Source organism: Coregonus lavaretus (genome assembly GCF_964263955.1).
Source record: "Coregonus lavaretus genome assembly, contig: HAP1_SCAFFOLD_5630, whole genome shotgun sequence".
In the NCBI taxonomy this organism is placed as follows: domain Eukaryota; kingdom Metazoa; phylum Chordata; class Actinopteri; order Salmoniformes; family Salmonidae; genus Coregonus; species Coregonus lavaretus.
This window is the reverse complement of record NW_028166142.1, coordinates 15,035-36,487: the sequence shown is the minus strand read 5'-3', so window position 1 is coordinate 36,487 and position 21,453 is coordinate 15,035. Positions and strand designations below refer to the sequence as shown.

At 41.9% G+C, this 21,453-nt stretch overlaps 1 protein-coding gene across 1 annotated transcript in view; it reads left to right on the top strand.

Annotated features, from left to right (window-relative positions):
• Positions 1-260: 260 nt before the first annotated feature.
• The window catches only part of LOC311115015 (guanine nucleotide exchange factor VAV3-like), a gene marked incomplete at its 5' end in the record, with an annotated part of 36,031 nt that continues 14,838 nt past the window's right edge, over positions 261-21,453 (top strand). Inside the window, 10 exons of the mRNA XM_084190232.1 lie at positions 261-362; positions 2,050-2,118; positions 2,421-2,524; positions 4,186-4,285; positions 4,512-4,607; positions 8,319-8,387; positions 18,024-18,110; positions 18,230-18,315; positions 18,832-18,964; positions 20,749-20,858. Of these exons, the coding sequence (XP_084046358.1) occupies positions 261-362; positions 2,050-2,118; positions 2,421-2,524; positions 4,186-4,285; positions 4,512-4,607; positions 8,319-8,387; positions 18,024-18,110; positions 18,230-18,315; positions 18,832-18,964; positions 20,749-20,858 (956 nt within the window). The remainder of the gene's footprint in view (positions 363-2,049; positions 2,119-2,420; positions 2,525-4,185; positions 4,286-4,511; positions 4,608-8,318; positions 8,388-18,023; positions 18,111-18,229; positions 18,316-18,831; positions 18,965-20,748; positions 20,859-21,453) is intronic.

Below are 21,453 nucleotides of genomic sequence, written 5' to 3'. Positions count from 1 at the left end.
TCCTTTCTTTTGGTAAAAAGCTGAGGGACGGGCCTGGAGAAATGTAACCATTCTCAAGATAGAGATATAGCTATGGATGCTAGGAATTTATAAGTTACAGTATATTCTTCAAGAAGCAATAGGTATATATCATACATTTATAAGTCCAAAAATGGATGTTGCAACTATGGATTCTAGCTTTAAGGCTCTGCTTTGACAGCTGTGTTTTGTGTGTGTGTGTGTATGTCTGTGTGTGTGCGTGTGTGTGTGTGTGTGTGTAGTCGTTACAGAAGCAGGTAGAGACGGACATCAGGAGCTGCTGTCTGACAGAGATCAAGCAGACTGAGGAGAAGTACACAGAGACTCTGGAATCCATAGAGAAGGTAAGGTGTTACTGCCAAATACAGTTGAAGTCGGAAGTTTACATACAACTTAGCCAAATACATTTAAACTCAGTTTTTCACAATTCTTGACATTTAATCCTAGTATAAATTCCCTGTCTTAGGTCAGTTACGATCACCACTTTATTTTAAGAATGTGAAATGTCAGAATAATAGTAGAGAGAATTATTTATTTCAGCTTTTATTTCTTTCATCACATTCTCAGTGGGTCAGAAGTTTACATAAACTCAATTAGTATTTGGTAGCATTGCCTTTAAATTGTTTAACTTGGGTCAAAAGTTTCAGGTAGCCTTCCACAAGCTTCCCACAATAAGTTGGGTGAATTTTGGCCCATTCCTCCTGACAGAGCTGGTGTAACTGAGTTATGTTTGGAGGCCTCCTTGCTCGCACACACTTTTTCAGTTTTGGCCACAAATTATCTATAGGATTGAAGTCAGGGCTGTGTGACGGCCACTCCAATACCTTGACTTTGTTGTCCTTAAGCCATTTTGCCACAACTTTGGAAGTATGCTTGGGGTCATTGTCCATTTGGAAGACCCATTTGCGACCAAGCTTTAACTTCCTAACTGATGTCTTGAGATGTTGCTTCAATATATCCACATAATTTTCCTTCTTCATGATGCTATCTATTTTGTGAAGTGCACCAGTCCCTCCTGCAGCAAAGCACCCCCACAGCATGATGCTGCCACCCCCGTGCTTTACGGTTGGGATGGTGTTCTTCGGCTTGCAAGTACCACCCTTTTCCTCCAAACATAACGATGGTCATTATGGCCAAACAGTTCTATTTTTGTTTCATCAGACCAGAGGACATTTCTCAAAAAGTACGATCTTCGTACCCATGTGCAGTTGCAAACCGTAGTCTGGCTTTTTTATGGCGGTTTTGGAGCAGTGGCTCCAGCGGTCCTTGCTGAGTGGCTTTTCAGGTTATGTCGATATAGGACTCGTTTTACTGTGGATATAGATACTTTTGTACCTGTTTCCTCCAGCATCTTCACAAGGTCCTTTGCAGTTGTTCTGGGATTGATTTGCACTTTTCGCACCAAGGTACGTTCATCTCTAGGAGACAGAACGCGTCTCCTTCCTGAGCGGTATGACGGCTGCGTGGTCCCATGGTGTTTATACTTGCATACTATTGCTTGTACAGATGAACGTGGTACCTTCAGGCATTTGGAAATTGCTCCCAAGGATGAACCAGACTGAAATAATCTGTCTGTAAACAATTGTTGGAAAAATTACTTGTGTCATGCACAAAGTAGATGTCCTAACCGACTTGCAAAAACTATAGTTTGTTAACAAGAAATTTGTGGAGTGGTTGAAAAACGAGTTTTAATGACTCCAACCTAAGTGTATGTAAACTTCAGACTTCAACTGTACCTCCCCTACCCTTCTGGTGCTAAAACCAAATACCTTCCCCTTCATACTGTATTCTCACAATCCTCTTCATTCATTAACCATTCCGTTCATGACGTTATGCAAACAGTGCCTTATGTAGGCAGACACTATTTAAGATTAAGATTGTTCTGATAAATCACTTGTGTTGTGCTATATGTAATTATTTTGCTGACCCAAATAGTTCTCGTAAACATGCAGCAACTGCTTGCCTAGCTTTCCTGTTTTAGTGGAACCAACCCACTCACTGTTTTTCTAACGCTCTGTTTTTCCCATCCAGTATTTTATGGCACCTCTTACGGCGTTCCTGTCCTCAGAGGAGATGAAGAAAGTGTTTGTCAACATTCCGGTAACTTACAGGACAGAAACCCCAACCATGTAGATGGTAGAGATGGTACAGATAGAGATAGAGATTGTAGAGAGACGTTAAGTAAAACATGTACAGTGACATTTTAGTCATTTAGCAGATATTCTTATTCCAGATTGACTTACAGTCAGTGCATTTAACTAGCTACATTTAGTAGTAAATAAAACAACACATATCACAGTTATTGCAAGTAGACCCTTCTCCAAAATATCAGCTATAACCTGTTGTCCCAAGCCCTATGGGTCTTCAGTGTGTGCTTGTCATGGACTGTTGTTGTGTTTCAGGACCTGGTTAAAGTTCACAAGAGTCTCATGGTGGAGATCCAAGACTCTGTCTGCCATAAAAGTGCTCAGAACCTCTACCAGATCTTCATCAACTACAAAGAGAGGTACAATTCCACAGAACTATCCCACTGGGCACAGACGTCAGTTCAATGTCTATTTTTGATTTACATTTGGTTGAGTTGTAAACTAATGTGAATTAAACTTGAAATCAACAAACAAAATCACAGTGTCATTGGATTTAGGAAAAAAGTTACATGAAAAAAAGACGAAATTCCCAGTTTTCCACGTTGATTCAATGTCATTACATGGATTTTGATGTTGTTGAAATGACGTGAAAACAGCGTTGATTGAACCAGCCTTGGTTTTCTGTCTCCTTCTCTCAATCTCTTGACCTTTCAATCTTTCGATCTTTTGATCTCTCGTTCCTCGTTCCTGGTTCTCGCTTTCTCTCTCTCTCTCTCTCTCTCTCTCTCTCTCTCTCTCTCTCTCTCTCTCTCTCTCTCTCTCTCTCTCTCTCTCTCTCTCTCTCTCTCTCTCTCTCTCTCTCCCTCTCTCTCTCTCTCTCTCTCTCTCTCTCTCTCTCTCTCCCTCTCTCTCTCTCTCAATTCAATTCAATTCAATTCAAAGGGCTTTAATGGCATGGAAAACACATGTTTACATTGCCAAAGCAAATGGATTAGACAATAAACAAAATGGAAATTAACAAGGGAAACATTAGTAAACATTACACTCACAAACATTTTGAAAGAATATAGACGTTTCAAATGTTATATTATTGGCTATGTACAGTGGTGTAACAATGTGCAAGTAATTGAAGTATGAAAGGGAAAATAAATAAACAGATAAATATAGGTTGTATTTACAATGTTGTTTGTGCTCCACTGGTTGCCCTTTTCTCATGGCAACGGGCCACAAATCTTGCTGCTGTGACTGCACACTGCGTAATTTCACCTAACAGATATGGGAGTTTATCAATGTTTGATTTGTTTTCAAATTCTGTGTGGGTCTGTGTGATCTGTGGAAAATATGTGTCTCTAATGTGGTCATACATTTGGCAGGAGGTTAGGAAATACAGCTCAGTTTCCACCTCATTTTGTGGGCAGTGTGCACATAGCCTGTCATCTCTCGAGAGCCAGGTCTGCCTATGGCGGCCTCTCTGTACATAGTCAAGGATTTTCTTAATTTAGGGTCAGTCACAGTGGTCAGGTATTCTGCCACTGTGTACCCTCTGTTTAGGGCCAGATAGCATTCCAATTTGCTCTGTTTTTTGGTTGTGTCAAATAGTTATCTTTTTGCTTTCTCATAATTTGGTTGGGTCTAAATGTGTTTCTGTCCTGGGGCTCTGTAGGGTCTGTTTGTGTTTGTGAACAGAGCCCCAGAACCAGCTGGCTGAGGGGACTCTTCTCTAGGTTAATCTCTCTGTAGGTGAGGGCTTTGTGGTGGAATGTGTGGTGGTTGTAGAATTTAACAGCTATTTTCTGCAGTAGGTATAGTCCTAATTCGTTCACAGCCTTGTTTAAGTTACCTGTGGTGTTGATGTTTAGGCTGAGGTAGGTGTAATTCTTTTTGTGCTTTAGGACAACAGTGTCTAGATAGAATTTGTATTTGTTGTCTTGGCTACTGGACCTTTTTTGGAAAACTGTTCTTTTTGTCTTACAGAGATTCACTGTCAGGGCCCAAGTCAGGGCCCAAGCCCAAGTCTCTCTCTCTCTCAATTTCTTTCACCTCAACAATACTGACTTTAATATACTGATATCTGTTCCAGATTGCTAATATATGGGACATACTGTAGCCATGTAGAAACGGCCATCGTTGCTCTGGATGACATCTGCAAACACAGAGAGGACATCCGAATGAAGCTGGAGGTAAAGTCTGCCATATGTGCATTATCAGTCTAAATCAGTGGTCAGATACCGCCATCTAGTGTTTGCCATAGGCATTACAGATCATGGCACACCAACTGCAATGTTTTTTTGTTTTTTTTCTCCACATAATAAGTACTTTTTTCTACTCTAAATTAATATGTTTTGTGTTATATTGTAGTGACAGTTCAAATACCATGCAGTATAATTTATTGATTGTGTTTGCCAGGAATGTGCGAAGAGAGCCAACTATGGGAAGTTTACACTGAGGGATCTGCTAGTGGTCCCTATGCAGCGGGTACTGAAGTATCATCTTCTTCTACAGGTAAGATATCTATCTTCAGAGAGCTGAGAGTGACTTCTATTCAACTGTTACCTCAGTACCAGGAATAAAGCTGCACTACTGACTATCACCAGTGGAGGCACACTTATCCATATTTTACTCATACACTAGCTTTGGACACCTCTGTGGATATACGTGTGCCCTAAAAAGTTGTGTGCCTTTTAAACGTAAAAAAAAAGACTGAGCTGAGCAATGAGATAGTCAGACAGCAAAAATAGAAGGAAGGAAAAAGAATAAGCAAGAGAGTGCAATAGAAAGATAGAGAGATAGATAGATAGAGAGAGCAAGATATAGAGAGATAGAGAGATAGAGAGAGCAAGAGATAGAGAGATAGAGAGATAGAGAGATAGAGAGAGCAAGAGATAGAGAGATAGAGAGATAGAGAGAGCAAGAGAGAGAGATAGAGAGATAGAGAGAGCAAGAGATAGAGAGATAGAGAGATAGAGAGATAGAGAGAGCAAGAGAGAGCAAGAGATGGAGACCAACCGGCAGAGAAAGATAATCATTCATAGTGTGTGTGAATAGCCTGATAAGGCATTACTGCAGTCAGTCAGTCTGGTCCTGACTCCTGCAGCTCTAACGTTAGTCCTAGGCCACCACTGTAAGGGCGGACAGGTTAGCAGTCAGGGGCTAGGTGGAAAGGTGTGTGTGGGTGTGTACGCTCCTAGGGGGTTGACATGTGTGACTGGCGGTCAGCTCTGAGCCGTCTTCTCTTTCTCTCCCTCCCTCCCTGTCGGTGCGTTCCATTCCACTCCATAGGACATGAGGCACTGTTGCGTAAGAGAGCCAGTCAGAGCTGTCTGTCTGTCAGGGCTGTGTCTGTGTGTGTGTCTGTTTGTCTGTTTGTCTCGGGCTAGGAGGGCTGCATGGGGACCCTGGGGACCTGGCCTGGCGTGTGCCGACCCCCGATCCACTCCAATGGAGGGAGCACGCTCCCGGGGTAGGGGGTAGGGAGGGAGGAGGAAGGGAGTGAGAGAGGGAAGTGAGGGAGGGAGGTGAGGGAGATGGGGGAGGAAAGAGTGGAGGTGAGTGCTTAGATCAGGGAGGAGAGGTAAGGAGGATGGAGGGCAGGCAGATCATTCTCTCGTTCTCTACCTCCATTTCTCTCTGTTCCCTCTATCATTATTTCATACTGGCTCCCACCAGTCCCCAACTCACTAGAACCAGAATCCATCAATATGCCTGTACTATATGCAGTCCTCTCTCTCTCTCTCTCTCTCTCTCTCTCTCTCTCTCTCTCTCTCTCTCTCTCTCTCTCGCTGTGGTCTCACTGTGTAGGTGTGTTAGAGAATGAAAAATAGGGTCCTGTCGCATTGCTTGTGATAACAATTCCCAGGTTCAGCTTGAGTGACACCTGGGATTTGAGGAGTGCTAGGCAGACACATATGGCCCAGCGGGAGGGGACTGGGTTAAGGGCTTGAAAGTAAGCATTTACATTTTACATTTACATTTTAGTCATTTAGCAGACTCTCTTATCCAGAGCAACTTACAGTTAGTGAGTGCATATATTTCACTGTAAGGTCTACCTACACCTGTTGTATTCGGCGCATTTGACAAATACAATTTGATTTGAGCACACACAGAAATGTATTTTATTTTATTACTGGGTTCTTTCGTGGTATCCCACATTTTTATTTCATATCTAGGATTATGATGTTTGTTGGGATTTCATTTCTAGGTGTGTGTGTACAGTGGGGAAAAAAAGTATTTAGTCAGCCACCAATTGTGCAAGTTCTCCCACTTAAAAAGATGAGAGAGGCCTGTAATTTTCATCATAGGTACACATCAACTATGACAGACAAAATTAGAATTTTTTTTCCAGAAAATCACATTGTAGGATTTTTTATGAATTTATTTGCAAATTATGGTGGAAAATAAGTATTTGGTCAATAACAAAAGTTTTTCAATACTTTGTTATATACCCTTTGTTGGCAATGACACAGGTCAAACGTTTTCTGTAAGTCTTCACAAGGTTTTCACACACTGTTGCTGGTATTTTGGCCATTTCCTCCATGCAGATCTCCTCTAGAGCAGTGATGTTTTGGGGCTGTCGCTGGGCAACACGGACTTTCAACTCCCTCCAAAGATTTTCTATGGGGTTGAGATCTGGAGACTGGCTAGGCCACTCCAGGACCTTGAAATGCTTCTTACGAAGCCACTCCTTTGTTGCCCGGGCGGTGTGTTTGGGATCATTGTCATGCTGAAAGACCCAGCCACGTTTCATCTTCAATGCCCTTGCTGATGGAAGGAGGTTTTCACTCAAAATCTCACGATACATGGCCCCATTCATTCTTTCCTTTACACGGATCAGTCGTCCTGGTCCCTTTGCAGAAAAACAGCCCCAAAGCATGATGTTTCCACCCCCATGCTTCACAGTAGGTATGGTGTTCTTTGGATGCAACTCAGCATTCTTTGTCCTCCAAACACGACGAGTTGAGTTTTTACCAAAAAGTTATATTTTGGTTTCATCTGACCATATGACATTCTCCCAATCCTCTTCTGGATCATCCAAATGCACTCTAGCAAACTTCAGATGGGCCTGGACATGTACTGGCTTAAGCAGGGGGACACGTCTGGCACTGCAGGATTTGAGTCCCTGGCGGCGTAGTGTGTTACTGATGGTAGGCTTTGTTACTTTGGTCCCAGCTCTCTGCAGGTCATTCACTAGGTCCCCCTGTGTGGTTCTGGGATTTTTTGCTCACCGTTCTTGTGATCATTTTGACCCCACGGGGTGAGATCTTGCGTGGAGCCCCAGATCGAGGGAGATTATCAGTGGTCTTGTATGTCTTCCATTTCCTAATAATTGCTCCCACAGTTGATTTCTTCAAACCAAGCTGCTTACCTATTGCAGATTCAGTCTTCCCAGCCTGGTGCAGGTCTACAATTTTGTTTCTGGTGTCCTTTGACAGCTCTTTGGTCTTGGCCATAGTGGAGTTTGGAGTGTGACTGTTTGAGGTTGTGGACAGGTGTCTTTTATACTGATAACTAGTTCAAACAGGTGCCATTAATACAGGTAACGAGTGGAGGACAGAGGAGCCTCTTAAAGAAGAAGTTACAGGTCTGTGAGAGCCAGAAATCCTGCTTGTTTGTAGGTGACCAAATACTTATTTTCCACCATAATTTGCAAGTAAATTCATAAAAAATCCTACAATGTGATTTTTTGGATTTTTTTCTTCTCAATTTGTCTGTCATAGTTGACGTGTACCTATGATGAAAATTACAGGCCTCTCTCATCTTTTTAAGTGGGAGAACTTGCACAATTGGTGGCTGACTAAATACTTTTTTTCCCCACTGTATGTATATGTGTGTGTGTCTTTGAATAGAAGTGTGTGTGTATGTGTGTGATTGTGCACAGCAACAGTGAATTGTCTGTGTGTGTGACATGAAAATAGTAATCAACGATCGCTTTGTTTGTTTGTCCTTGTTTGTTTTTCTAACCCTGAAGTCACAGTACAAATGAAACAACATCACTTGATAAACGCAGCTAATTTCTAACGCGGTAGAACCTTGGTTAACACTGTTTGTCTATAATGTTGAGCTGTAGTTGAAGTGTCAGGCAGAGCGAGTTAGCCTAATGGCTACCTGCCATCTCTGTTTTTCCTACTTCTCTCAGGGCTCTATGTGGCTAATTAGCTAGCTCGTGAAAACAGAGAGAATAAAATAGAACTGTGTTTTGTTTTGATCCAATTACAGGAATTAGTGAAACACACTCACGACGTGGCTGACAAGAGCAATTTGCGGATGGCGCTGGATGCCATGAAGGTAAGTGTTATACGACGCCCTCGCATCACATCAGGAGTGAAAGAGTAATTGGGGTGTCAGGTCTGTGTCTGATCTTATGACTCTTTTTACCTGGACCACACACACACAGACACACATGCACACACACACTCACATGTACGTAGTTAGGCACATGTGTTGCAGGCATACACATGCACAGTGTATGGCACTGTGCATTAGGGACTCAAAATGTCTCTATTTGCTGGATAGGTATGTACTTATTACTGTAGACACTGAGTGTACAAAACATTAGAAACACCTGACCTTTCCATGATATACAGTGAGGGAAAAAAGTATTTGATCCCCTGCTGATTTTGTACGTTTGCCCACTGACAGAGAAATGATCAGTCTATAATTTTAATGGTAGGTTTATTTGAACAGTGAGAGACAGAATAACAACAAAAAAATCCAGAAAAACACATGTCAAAAATGTTATAAATTGATTTGCATTTTAATGAGGGAAAGAAGTATTTGACCCCTCTGCAAAACATGACTTAGTACTTGGTGGCAAAACCCTTGTTGGCAATCACAGAGGTCAGACGTTTCTTGTAGTTGGCCACCAGGTTTGCACACATCTCAGGAGGGATTTTGTCCCACTCCTCTTTGCAGATCTTCTCCAAGTCATTAAGGTTTCGAGGCTGACGTTTGGCAACTCGAACCTTCAGCTCTCTCCACAGATTTTCTATGGGATTAAGGTCTGGAGACTGGCTAGGCCACTCCAGGACCTTAATGTGCTTCTTCTTGAGCCACTCCTTTGTTGCCTTGGCCGTGTGTTTTGGGTCATTGTCATGCTGGAATATCCATCCACGACCCATTTTCAATGCCCTGGCTGAGGGAAGGAGGTTCTCACCCAAGATTTGACGGTACATGGCCCCGTCCATCGTTCCTTTGATGCGGTGAAGTTGTCCTGTCCCCTTAGCAGAAAAACACCCCCAAAGCATAATGTTTCCACCTCCATGTTTGACGGTGGGGATGGTGTTCTTTGGGTCATAGGCAGCATTCCTCCTCCTCCAAACACGGCGAGTTGAGTTGATGCCAAAGAGCTCCATTTTGGTCTCATCTGACCACAACACTTTCACCCAGTTCTCCTCTGAATCATTCAGATGTTCATTGGCAAACTTCAGACGGCCCTGTATATGTGCTTTCTTGAGCAGGGGGACCTTGCGGGCGCTGCAGGATTTCAGTCCTTCACGGCGTAGTGTGTTACCAATTGTGACTATGGTCCGAGCTGCCTTGAGATCATTGACAAGATCCTCCCGTGTAGTTCTGGGCTGATTCCGTTCTCATGATCATTGCAACTCCACGAGGTGAGATCTTGCATGGAGCCCCAGGCCGAGGGAGATTGACAGTTATTTTGTGTTTCTTCCATTTGCGAATAATCGCACCAACTGTTGTCACCTTCTCACCAAGCTGCTTGGCGATGGTCTTGTAGCCCATTCCAGCCTTGTGTAGGTCTACAATCTTGTCCCTGACATCCTTGGAGAGCTCCTTGGTCTTGGCCATGGTGGAGAGTTTGGAATCTGATTGATTGATTGCTTCTGTGGACAGGTGTCTTTTATACAGGTAACAAGCTGAGATTAGGAGCACTCCCTTTAAGAGTGTGCTCCTAATCTCAAATCAAATCAAATGTTATTGGCCACATGCGCCGAATACAACAGGTGCAGACATTACAGTGAAATGCTTACTTACAGCCCTTAACCAACAGTGCATTTATTTTTAATAAAAAAGTAAAATAAAACAACAACAAAAAAGTGTTGAGAAAAAAAGAGCAGAAGTAAAATAAAATAACAGTAGGGAGGCTATATATACAGGGGGGTACCGGTGCAGAGTCAATGTGCGGGGGCACCAGCTAGTTGAGGTAGTTGAAGTAATATGTACATGTGGGTAGAGTTAAAGTGACTATGCATAAATAATTAACAGAGTAGCAGCAGCGTAAAAAGATGGGGTGGGGTGGCAGTGCAAATAGTCCGGGTAGCCATGATTAGCTGTTCAGGAGTCTTATGGCTTGGGGGTAGAAGCTGTTGAGAAGTCTTTTGGACCTAGACTATTCTATCTCAGCTCGTTACCTGTATAAAAGACACCTGGGAGCCAGAAATCTTTCTGATTGAGAGGGGGTCAAATACTTATTTCCCTCATTAAAATGCAAATCAATTTATAACATTTTTGACATGCGTTTTTCTGGATTATTTTGTTGTTATTCTGTCTCTCACTGTTCAAATAAACCTACCATTAAAATGATAGACTGATCATTTCTTTGTCAGTGGGCAAACATACAAAATCAGCAGGGGATCGAATACTTTTTTCCCTCACTGTAGACTGACCAGGGGAATCCAGGTGAAAGCTATGATCCCTTATTGATGTCACTTGTTAAATCCACTTAAATCAGTGTAGATGAAGGGGAGGAGACAAATCAAAGAAGGATTTTTAAGCCTTGAGACAATTGAGACATGGATTGTTTACCAGACGTTCTACCTTGTCATGCTGCTGCTACAGTTTCAACTGTTCTCTCTGCGTGCTTCTACGTCTGCATTGCTTGCTCTTTGGGGTTTTAGGCTGGATTTCTGTATAAGCACTTTGTGACATATGCTATGTAAAAAGGGCTTTATAAATACATTTGATTGATTGATTGATTGATGGATTGTGTAGGGTTTCCGCTCTCCGTAGCCGATGTAGCCGATGTGAGTAAAACTTTTAAGCAGGTCAACATTCACAAGGCCGCAGGGCCAGACGGATTACCAGGACATGTACTCCGAGCATGTGCTGACCAACTGGCAAGTGTCTTCACCGACATTTTCAACATGTCCCTGACTGAGTCTGTAATACCAACATGTTTCAAGAAGACCACCATAGTCCCTGTGCCCAAGGACACTAAAATAACCTGCCTAAATGACTACCGACCCATAGCACTGACGTCTGTTGCCATGAAGTGCTTTAAAAGGCTGGTCATGGCTCACATCAACACCATTATCCCAGAAACCCTAGACCAATCTCTATTGCACTCCACACTGCCCTTTCCCACCTGGACAAAGGTACACCTACGTGAGAATGCTATTCATTGACTACAGCTCAGCGTTCAACACCATAGTGCTTCAAAGCTCATCACTAAGCTAAGGATCCTGGGACTAAACACCTCCCTCTGCAACTGGATCTTGGACTTCCTGACGGGCCGCCCCCAGGTGGTAAGGGTAGGTAACAACACATCTGCCACGCTGATCCTCAACACGGAGGCCCCTCAGGGGTGCGTGCTCAGTCCCCTCCTGTACTCCCTGTTCACCCATGACTGCATGGCCAGGCACGACTCCAACACCATCATTAAGTTTGCAGATGACACAACAGTGGTAGGCCTGATCACCGACAACGATGAGACAGCCTATAGGGAGGAGGTCAGAGACCTGGCCATGTGGTGCCAGGATAACAACCTCTCCCTCAACGTGACAAAGACAAAGGAGATGGTTGTGGACTACAGGAAAAAAAGAGGACTGAGCACGCCCCCATTCTCATCGACTGGGCTGTAGTGGAACAGGTTGAGAGCTTCAAGTTCCTTGGTGTCCACATCACCAACGAACTATCATGGTCCAAACACACCAAGACAGTCGTGAAGAGGGCACGACAAAGCCTATTCCCCCTCAGGAGACTGAAAAGATTTTGCATGCGTCCCCAGATCCTCAAAAAGTTGTACAGCTGCACCATCGAGAGCATCCTGACTGGTTGCATCACCGCCTGATATGGCAACTGCTCGGCTTCCGACCGCAAGGCACTACAGAGGGTCGTGCGTACGGCCCAGTACATCACTGGGGCCAAGCTTCCTGCCATCCAGGACCTCTATACCAGTATATGGATATGTGGTCCTCTGTAGCTCAGCTGGTAGAGCACGGCGCTTGTAACGCCAGGGTAGTGGGTTCTATCCCCGGGACCACCCATACACAATACAAAATGTATGCACACATGACTGTAAGTCGCTTTGGATAAAAGCGTCTGCTAAATGGCATATTATTATTATTAAAACATTTTTCCTCACCCATCTACACACTATACCCCATAATGACAAAGTGAAAATATGTTTGTAGACATTTTTGCAAATTTATTGCAAATTAAATACAAAAATATATCATTTACATAAGTATTCATAACCCTGAGTCAATACATGTTAGAATCATCTTTGGCAGGGATTACAGCTGTGAGTCTTTCTGGGTAAGTCTCTAAGAGCTTTGCACACCTGGATTGTACAATATTTGCACATTATTCTTTAAAAGATTCTTCAAGCTCTTTTTTTCTCAACATTTTTTTGTTGTTGTTGTTGTTTTATTTTACATTTTTATTTAAAAAATAAATGCATTGTTGGTTAAGGGCTGTAAGTAAGCATTTCACGGTAATGTCTACACCTGTTGTATTCGCCGCATGTGGTAAATAAAAATTTATTTGATTTGATTTGATGTATTAATTACTGTATATATTTAGTTATATATTTATTACTGTATATATGTTGTTATGTATTTTTACTGTATTAATTTAGTTGTACATATTTATCTGCTGTCTCCTGACATATTTAGCTCCCTAACTATTTCACTGACAGTAAATAACCTCACAGCATATGACAGTATAACATCACAGCATATGACAGTATATAACTTCACAGCATATGACACTATATAACCTCACAGTATATGACAGTGTGAACCTCACAGCTTATGGCAGTATATGGCAGTATATAACCTCACAACATATGACAGTATATACAGTAACTTCACAGGTTATGACAGTATATAACCTCACAGCATATGGCAGTATATGAGAGTGTACAACCTCACAGCATATGACAGTATATAACCTCAAAGCATATGACAGATAATAACCTCACAGTATATGACAGTACATAACATCACGTCATATGACAGTATATAACTTCACAGCATATGACAGTATATAACTTCACACCATATGACAGTATATAACCAAACAGCATATGACAGTATATAACCTCACAGCATATGACAGTATATAACCTCACAGCATATGACAGTATATAACCTCACAGCATATGACAGTATATAACCTCACAGCATATGACAGTATATAACCTCACAGCATATGACAGTATATAACCTCACAGCCTATGACAGTATATGACCTCACAGCATATTGCAGTATACAACGTCACAGCATATGACAGTATATCATCTCACACCATATGACTACATATAACCTCATAGCATATGACAGTATATAACCTCACAGCATATGACAGTATATAACCTCACAGCATATGACAGTATATAACCTCACAGCATATGACAGTATATAACCTCACAGCATATGACAGTATATAACGTCACAGCATATGACAGTATATAACCTCACAGCCTATGACAGTATATAACCTCACAGCCTATGACAGTATATAACCTCACAGCCTATGACAGTATATAGCCTCACAGCCTAACACAGTATACAGTGCCTTCAGTATTCATATCCCTTGACTTATTCCACATTTTGTTGTGTTACAGCCTGAATTCAAAATGGATTTTAAAACATTTTTCCTCACCCATCTACACACTATACCCCATAATGACAAAGTGAAAATATGTTTGTAGACATTTTTGCAAATTTATTGCAAATTAAATACAAAAATATATCATTTACATAAGTATTCATAACCCTGAGTCAATACATGTTAGAATCATCTTTGGCAGGGATTACAGCTGTGAGTCTTTCTGGGTAAGTCTCTAAGAGCTTTGCACACCTGGATTGGACAATATTTGCACATTATTCTTTAAAAGATTCTTCAAGCTCTGTCAAGTTGGTTGTTGATCATTGTTAGACAGCCATTTTGAAGTCTTGACCTAGATTTTCAAGCCAATTTAAGTCAAAACTGTAACTAGGCCACTCAGGAACATTCGATGTCGTCTTGGTAAGCAACTCCAGTGTATATTTAGCCTTGTGTTTTAGGTTATTGTCCTGCTGAAAGATGAATTTGTCTCAGAGTGTCTGTTGGAAAGCAGACTGAATCAAGTTTTCCTCTAGCATTTTGCCTGTGCTTAGCTCTATTCCGTTTCTTTTTCTCCTAAAAACACTCCCTAGTCCTTGACGATGACAAGCATACCCAGAACATGATTCAGCCACCACCATGCTTGAAAATATGATGATGTGCTGTGTTGGATTTGCCCCAAACATAACTCTTTGTATTCAGGACATAAAGTGTATTTCTTTGCCATATTCTTTAGCAATTTTACTTTAGTGCCTTATTGCAAACAGGATCCATGTTTTGGAATATTCTTTATTCTGTACAGGCTTCCTTGTTTTCACTCTGTCATTTAGGTTACTATTGTGGAGTAACTACAATGTTGTTGATCCATCCTCAGTTTTCTCCTATCACAACCATTGAACTCTGTAACTGTTTTATAGTCACCAGTGTAAATGGTGAAATCCCTGAGCGGTTTCCTTCCTCTCCAGGAACTGTGTTAGGAAGGACGCCTATATCTTTGTAGTGACTGGGTGTATTGATATGTTATTAATAGCTTCACCATGCTCAAAGGGTCTCGTGTGGCTCAGTTGGTATATAATGGCGCTTGCAACGCTAGGGTTGTGGGATTGATTCCCACGCGGGACCAGTACAAAAAAGTATGAAAATGTATGCACTCACTACTGTAAGTCGCTCTGCATAAGACCATCTGCTAAATGACTAAAATGTAAATATTCAATGTATGCTTTTTTATTTTTATCCATCTACCAATAGGTGAACTTCTTTGCGAGGCATTGGAAAACCTCCCTGGTGTTTGTGGTTGAATCTGTGTTTGAAATTCACTGCTTCACTAAGGGAACTTACAGACAATTGTATGTGTGGGGTACCGAGATGAGGTAGTCATTAAAACATTTTTTTAAACACTTTTATTGCACACATAGTGTGTCCATGCAACTTATTATGTGACTTGTTAACCTCTACGGCAGGACTGCCCAACCCTGTTCCTGGAGAGCTACCGTCCTGTAGGTTTTTGCTCCAACCCTAATCTAGCACACCTGATTCTAATAATTAGCAGATTGATAAGATGAATAAGGTTAGTAACACCTGGGGTTGGAGCGAAAACCTACAGGAGGGTAGCTCTACAGGAACAGAGTTGGGCAATCCTGTTTTAAGGGATCGGTGTCCCGTATACGGGACGGTTGAGCTAACGTGCGCTAATGTGATTAGCATGACTGTTGTAAGTAACAGCAAACCTTCCAGGACATAGACATGTCTTATATGGGCAGAAAGCTTAAATTATTGTTAATCGAACTGCACTGTCCAATTTACAGTAGCTATTACAGTGAAAAAAATAATAATAATACCATGCTATTGTTTGAGGAGAGTGCACAACAACAAAAAACGTAACACGGCAACTGGTCTGATACATTCACCTCTGAAGGTAAATAACGTACTTACGTCCAGTAATCTTGCTCTGATTTGTCATCCTAAGGGTCCCAGAGATAAAATGTAGCATAGAGTTTTGTTTGATAAAATCAATTTTAATATTCAAATGTAGGAACTTGCTTCTACAGTTTGAACCCCTGCTGTCTCTGGCTCCACACCCACCACGCCCGGCCATCTAGATGTGTGAAAGTTAGTGTGTAAGCTAATGATCATGTATGACATTCCTGGGAGTGTGTAAACCTACATTTTGGTTTACCATATCATTTTTGTATGTTCTCTATAGTTATGTACTTGAAAATGTATCAATTGACCAATTTGGCACATTTGGGCAGACTTCATACAAAATAGTCTAGTATTGCAATGCTTCACTGGATCAATCTGAAACTTTGCACACACAATGCTATCAAATTGCGCCTAAACTGCAATATTATATTTTGGCCTTTGTCTTGCATTTCAAAGATGATGGAACAAAAAAATCAATAGAAAACGCATGTTTTTTTGTTTGTATTATGTTTTACCAGATCTAATGTGTTATATTCTCCTACATTAGTTTCACATTTCCACAAACTTCAAAGTGTTTCCTTTCAAATGGTATCAAGAAAATGCATATCCTTGCTTCAGGTCCTGAGCTACAGGCAGTTAGAGTTGGGTATGTCATTTTAGGTGAAAATTGAAAAAAAGTGTCCGATCCTTAAGAGGTTTTAAGCAAATATTTACTCCTGAACTTATTTAGGCTTGCCATAACTCAAGACAGTTCAGCTTTTCATTTTTAATTAATTTGTAAAAATTTCTAAAAACATAATTCCACTTTGACATTATGTGGTATTGTGTGTAGGCCAGTGACACAATCTCAATTTAATCAATTTTAAATTCAGGCCGTAACACAACAAAATGTGAAAAAAGTCAAGGGTTGTGAATACTTTTTGAAGGTCCACATAATGGCTCCTACTGAGATCTGCCTTGAGACAAGATTATTGCTCATAATGATGCCTCTATCAACCTGCTTGCTATTTCAGCACCACTTCAGGCCTACAGCATACATACCCTAGGCCTACACACTGATAAAAACACATCACAGCTGCCACCAACACATCACAGAAGGTTGGTGGCACCTTAATTGGGGAGAACGGGCTCGTGGTAATGACTAGAGCAGTATCAGTGGAATGGTATCAAATACATCAAACACATGGTTTCCAGGTCTTTGATGTCATTCCATTTGCTCCGTTACGGACATTATTATGAGCCGTTCTCCGCTCAGCAGCCTCCACTGCAATACATGTATCTCAATGAAATATCTCTGACAAGATTAGGTACAATGTGAATACTATTAAGTTGTTCTCTTTGTGTAAGAGTTTGACAGAGGTTACACAATGTTTGGCTCCCCATCTCTCTTTGAGAAAGATTGCTAGCGCATCATTAGTTTTTTTTATTCAGCTTGACATTGTTTTCTTCTGAAATCTGCACTTAAAAAATCAGTCGTCTCTCTTTAGTCTTGACATACAGGGTGTTGATGATGTGGGTAGGTGAATACAGTTTGACACGTACCAGGAAAGTACTAGAAGCGAGTCACGTCGTGTATGAAAGTGAACATTTACTCTGAGGGCATCTGCAATGATTTCAATTGGCTAAATGATCCACTTGACATTGATTGGGGGAATCAAGCTAATGTGGTTAATGTTCCTGGAGTGTTTCTCTGCATTGCGTCGTGTGGTGCGACAGCAACAAAGTGGTTTTCAGCGCTGATTATCTCAGACCCTATGATAGATGGGATTTTAAACAGTGCTACTTGAACCAGGCTCACTCTGTGTTGAGAGGAAGATTTACACAATGTACTCTTGCATAAACAATTAATCATGCTGCTCAAAAAGAGAGAGAGAGAGAGAGAGAGAGAGAGAGAGCGAGAGAGAGAGAGAGAGAGAGAGAGAGAGAGAGAGAGAGAGAAAGAGAGAGAGTCCTCTAGAATATGTGGACATTGCGGGAGGTACGATTTTAATCATGAAGTTGTAGATACTTTTGCTCCACACTAATACAGAACTAATGAAGAAACAGGAGTTAGAAAGACTATTAGTTAGGCTACTGTATGGAATAGCATTGGAAAGCAGTCATTTGTTGTGAGCCTGTCTCATATAGTGAATGCCAAAATGCACCCATCTTGAATGTCAAGTCTTAATGTTTGTTGTTTTGTGTTCTCTGTGTTGTGTTGGGTACTGTAGGACCTGGCTCAGTACGTCAATGAAGTGAAGAGAGACAACGAGACTCTGAGAGACATAGCCCAGTATCAGAAATCCATCGAAAACCTTGTAAGTACCTAATCTTGATTAAAAAATAATTGTGAAGTGAGCTGGGTTTTAAGTGTGACCTCTTTCTTTCTTCCCCCCCATCTCTCTCTCCCCCCCCCCCCCCCCCCCCCCCCTTTCAGAATCAGTCTCTTAGTATCTATGGGAGACCAAAAGGAGACGGAGAGGTACGCGTTGCCTCAATCGACAAACGTGCCAAACAGGACCGGTGAGATGTCTGTCTGTCTGGTGTGTGTGTTTCTGTGTGAGTGCATGTGTGTGTGTTTCTGTGTGAGTGCATGTGTGTGTGTTTCTGTGTGAGTGCATGTGTGTGTGTTTCTGTGTGAGTGCATGTGTGTGTGTTTCTGTGTGAGTGCATGTGTGTGTGTTTGTCTGCAACATGGCAAGATAAGATCAAGTCTTTTTTTAGTCCTTGCGTCTGCTGCTTGCTCATAATGCTTTATGGATGTAGTAATAGGTGTTTATTAGCAGCTATTGTAGTGTATTCTGCATAACGCAATCAGGCATTAGAAATGCACTTATAATACATTCTGAAGAGGGTATTCATGCTAACCAAATGGTCTTCTTTTTATCTTACCTGACAAAGACTTCTGTGAAGTGGAAACATTTGTGTATTTGGGGGCAGGAATAAAGCACTGGTGAACAGCAATATTCTGTGTGCAGTCCTCTCATTCCCTTATCTTCTTTCTATCTCTCCCTCTGTGTCTTTTCTCTGACACCACAGGCATATCTTCCTGTTCGATGCTGCTGTGATCGTCTGTAAGAGGAGAGGAGACAACTATGAGATGAAGGAAGTGATCGACCTGCACCACTTCAAGATCACCAACAACCCCACGTCAGACAAGGAGAACAGAAAGGTGTGTGTGCGTGCGCGTGTGTGTGTGTGTGTGTTCATGCGCTCGTGTGTGTGTGTGTATGAAAGAGTGCACAGAAAACAATCATAGTTTTATCATTCTTCAATTATTCACACTTTAATTATTGTTGACTGTTGAGGGATTTCTTAATTTGCTGCAGGCTCAGACAGTACTGTACAGGAGAGGACATGCTAAACTTGTATTTATGAATGTAAGTTTTAGGAAATCTGTCAGTAAAAGCGAATCAGACACATATTGAGATTACCACATTCATTGATGAGCTTAATCAGATATTGTGTTGGTTTGAGGGATAGAACAGCTTGCCTTTTCCCCAGATGGTGTGTTTATTAAACATCGCCTTGTACCTGATGGTACACACACGCTCCACACACACACACACACACACACACACACACGCTCCACACACACACACACACACACACACACACACACACACACACGCTCCACACACACACACACACACACACACACACACACACACACACACACACACACACACACCCACACACACACACACACACACATACACACACACATACACACACACAGCAACAAGCACCCAGCAAAGTATAATATCCACTCTTGTGGATGATACATGATACATTGCACAATGGCTTCCCAGGGGATAATAATAATTTAGCTTAAAATAGCTTTCATTTGTTAAGAAATAAAACAATAATCCAGCCAAAGTCTCAGCAGCACGCATCTTTCCTATTACTTGAAAGACAACCCCTTGTCTGTCCTATAGGGCTAGAGACCTACGAAAGCAGATAAGCTGGTCTATAGTGTACCTGTTTTCAAACCCACAAACCCCACCCCCTACACACCCTCTATGATTGGCCAAGAGGCTCTCTTTCTCTTATCTGATTGGCTGGTGGCTTACCCCAACCACTGCAACCTGAAGACATTTACATTTTACATTTTAGTCATTTAGCAGACGCTCTTATCCAGAGCAACTTACAGGAGCAATTAGGGTTAAGTGCCTTGCTCAAGGGCACATCGACAGATTTTTCACCTAGTCGGCTCGGGGATTAGAACCAGCGACCTTTCGGTTACTGGCACTACGCTCTTAACCACTAAGCTACCTGCTTTAAAGGGTCAATCTGGAATTTATACATCCATTTGTACTTGTTTGAATCCCAGATTGCCCCTTTAATGGCTGTTCTCATTGTTTTAATAAGCACAGCTGCCCTGAGCACTGAGCAGTACGGTACATGCAGGCTACAGAGCCCTCATTGTAGGAAAGATAACTCCAGCAGAACACACAATATTACCTCCGAATCTACACTTGTTTATTGTGCTGACATTTGGGTCAGAGTACCTTTTTCAAGACAGTCTTGTCTCTGTGTAATAACAAGGAGAGGTGGTTGTAGCAGGTTGTTATCTGGGACCCTTGAGTAATGGCTAGTCTTTGAAGTGGCTAATCTTTAGTGATTAAGTTCTGCAGTGTCTGGGGCTGCATGGACACTGGGTCACAGGAACTCTCTCTTTCGCTTTCTCTCTCTTTCGCTCTCTTTCTCTCTCTCTCTCTGTCTCTCTCTCTCTCTCTCTCTCTCTCTCTCTCTCTCTCTCTCTCTCTCTCTCTCTCGCTCTCTCTCTCTCTCTCTCTCTCTCTCTCTATCTCTCTCTCTCTCTCCCCCTGCATACACCACTCTATCTCTTTCTATGTTGACTCCCCCATTCTACCTTACAATGACCCCCTCATCTAGCTCTCTCTGTTTCTCTCTGTTTCACTCTCTCATCACCCTTTTTGTCTCCTGTTGTAGTGGTCCTATGGATTCTACCTGACACACAACCAGGGGCAGAGTGGCTTCGAGTTCTTCTTCAAAACCAAGGAGCTGAAGAAGAAATGGCTGGAGCAGTTTGGCATGGCCATGTGAGTGTGTGTGTTCTGTCCCATGTCATGCCTCTGCCTCACTCCCCCTGCAGCAGTGTGTGTGTGTTGTGTGTTTGTGTGTGTGTGTGTTTCTGTGAGAGAGACAGATAAAGTTTGTGTGTGTCCTCTATTGTGTGTACTGCCTTAGTGTCACAGTATTGACATGTCACTCTTCCAGTTCTTCAGGTAAGTACAGATCATGATTAATGAGTGTCACAGTCCTGAACTCTCCTGGCACCCTGCTCGGAAACATTAAAGACACCAAAGAATCCCCTCCCCTCACCTGCTCCAAATCACCAGACTGATACAACAACCAGAACTGACAGCCTGGACAAACCTATAACTCTTTCTTACCCAATCACAACTCATTTCAGTGAATGGTGCAATTGTATACTATGCTTGCACGAGAACAGCGCCTCCTTTGCAAATACACTCAAGTGTTCCAACTTTGATAAATTGATAAATCTTGTGTACAGTATGTTCTATATTACTTTGCTCAAAAACATAAAACTGTGCCAAATATTGCCAAATATAAAGGGGATGTTTAACTACTTTATCAAATTGCTTGAATAAACACCAATGTGTTAAATTCACT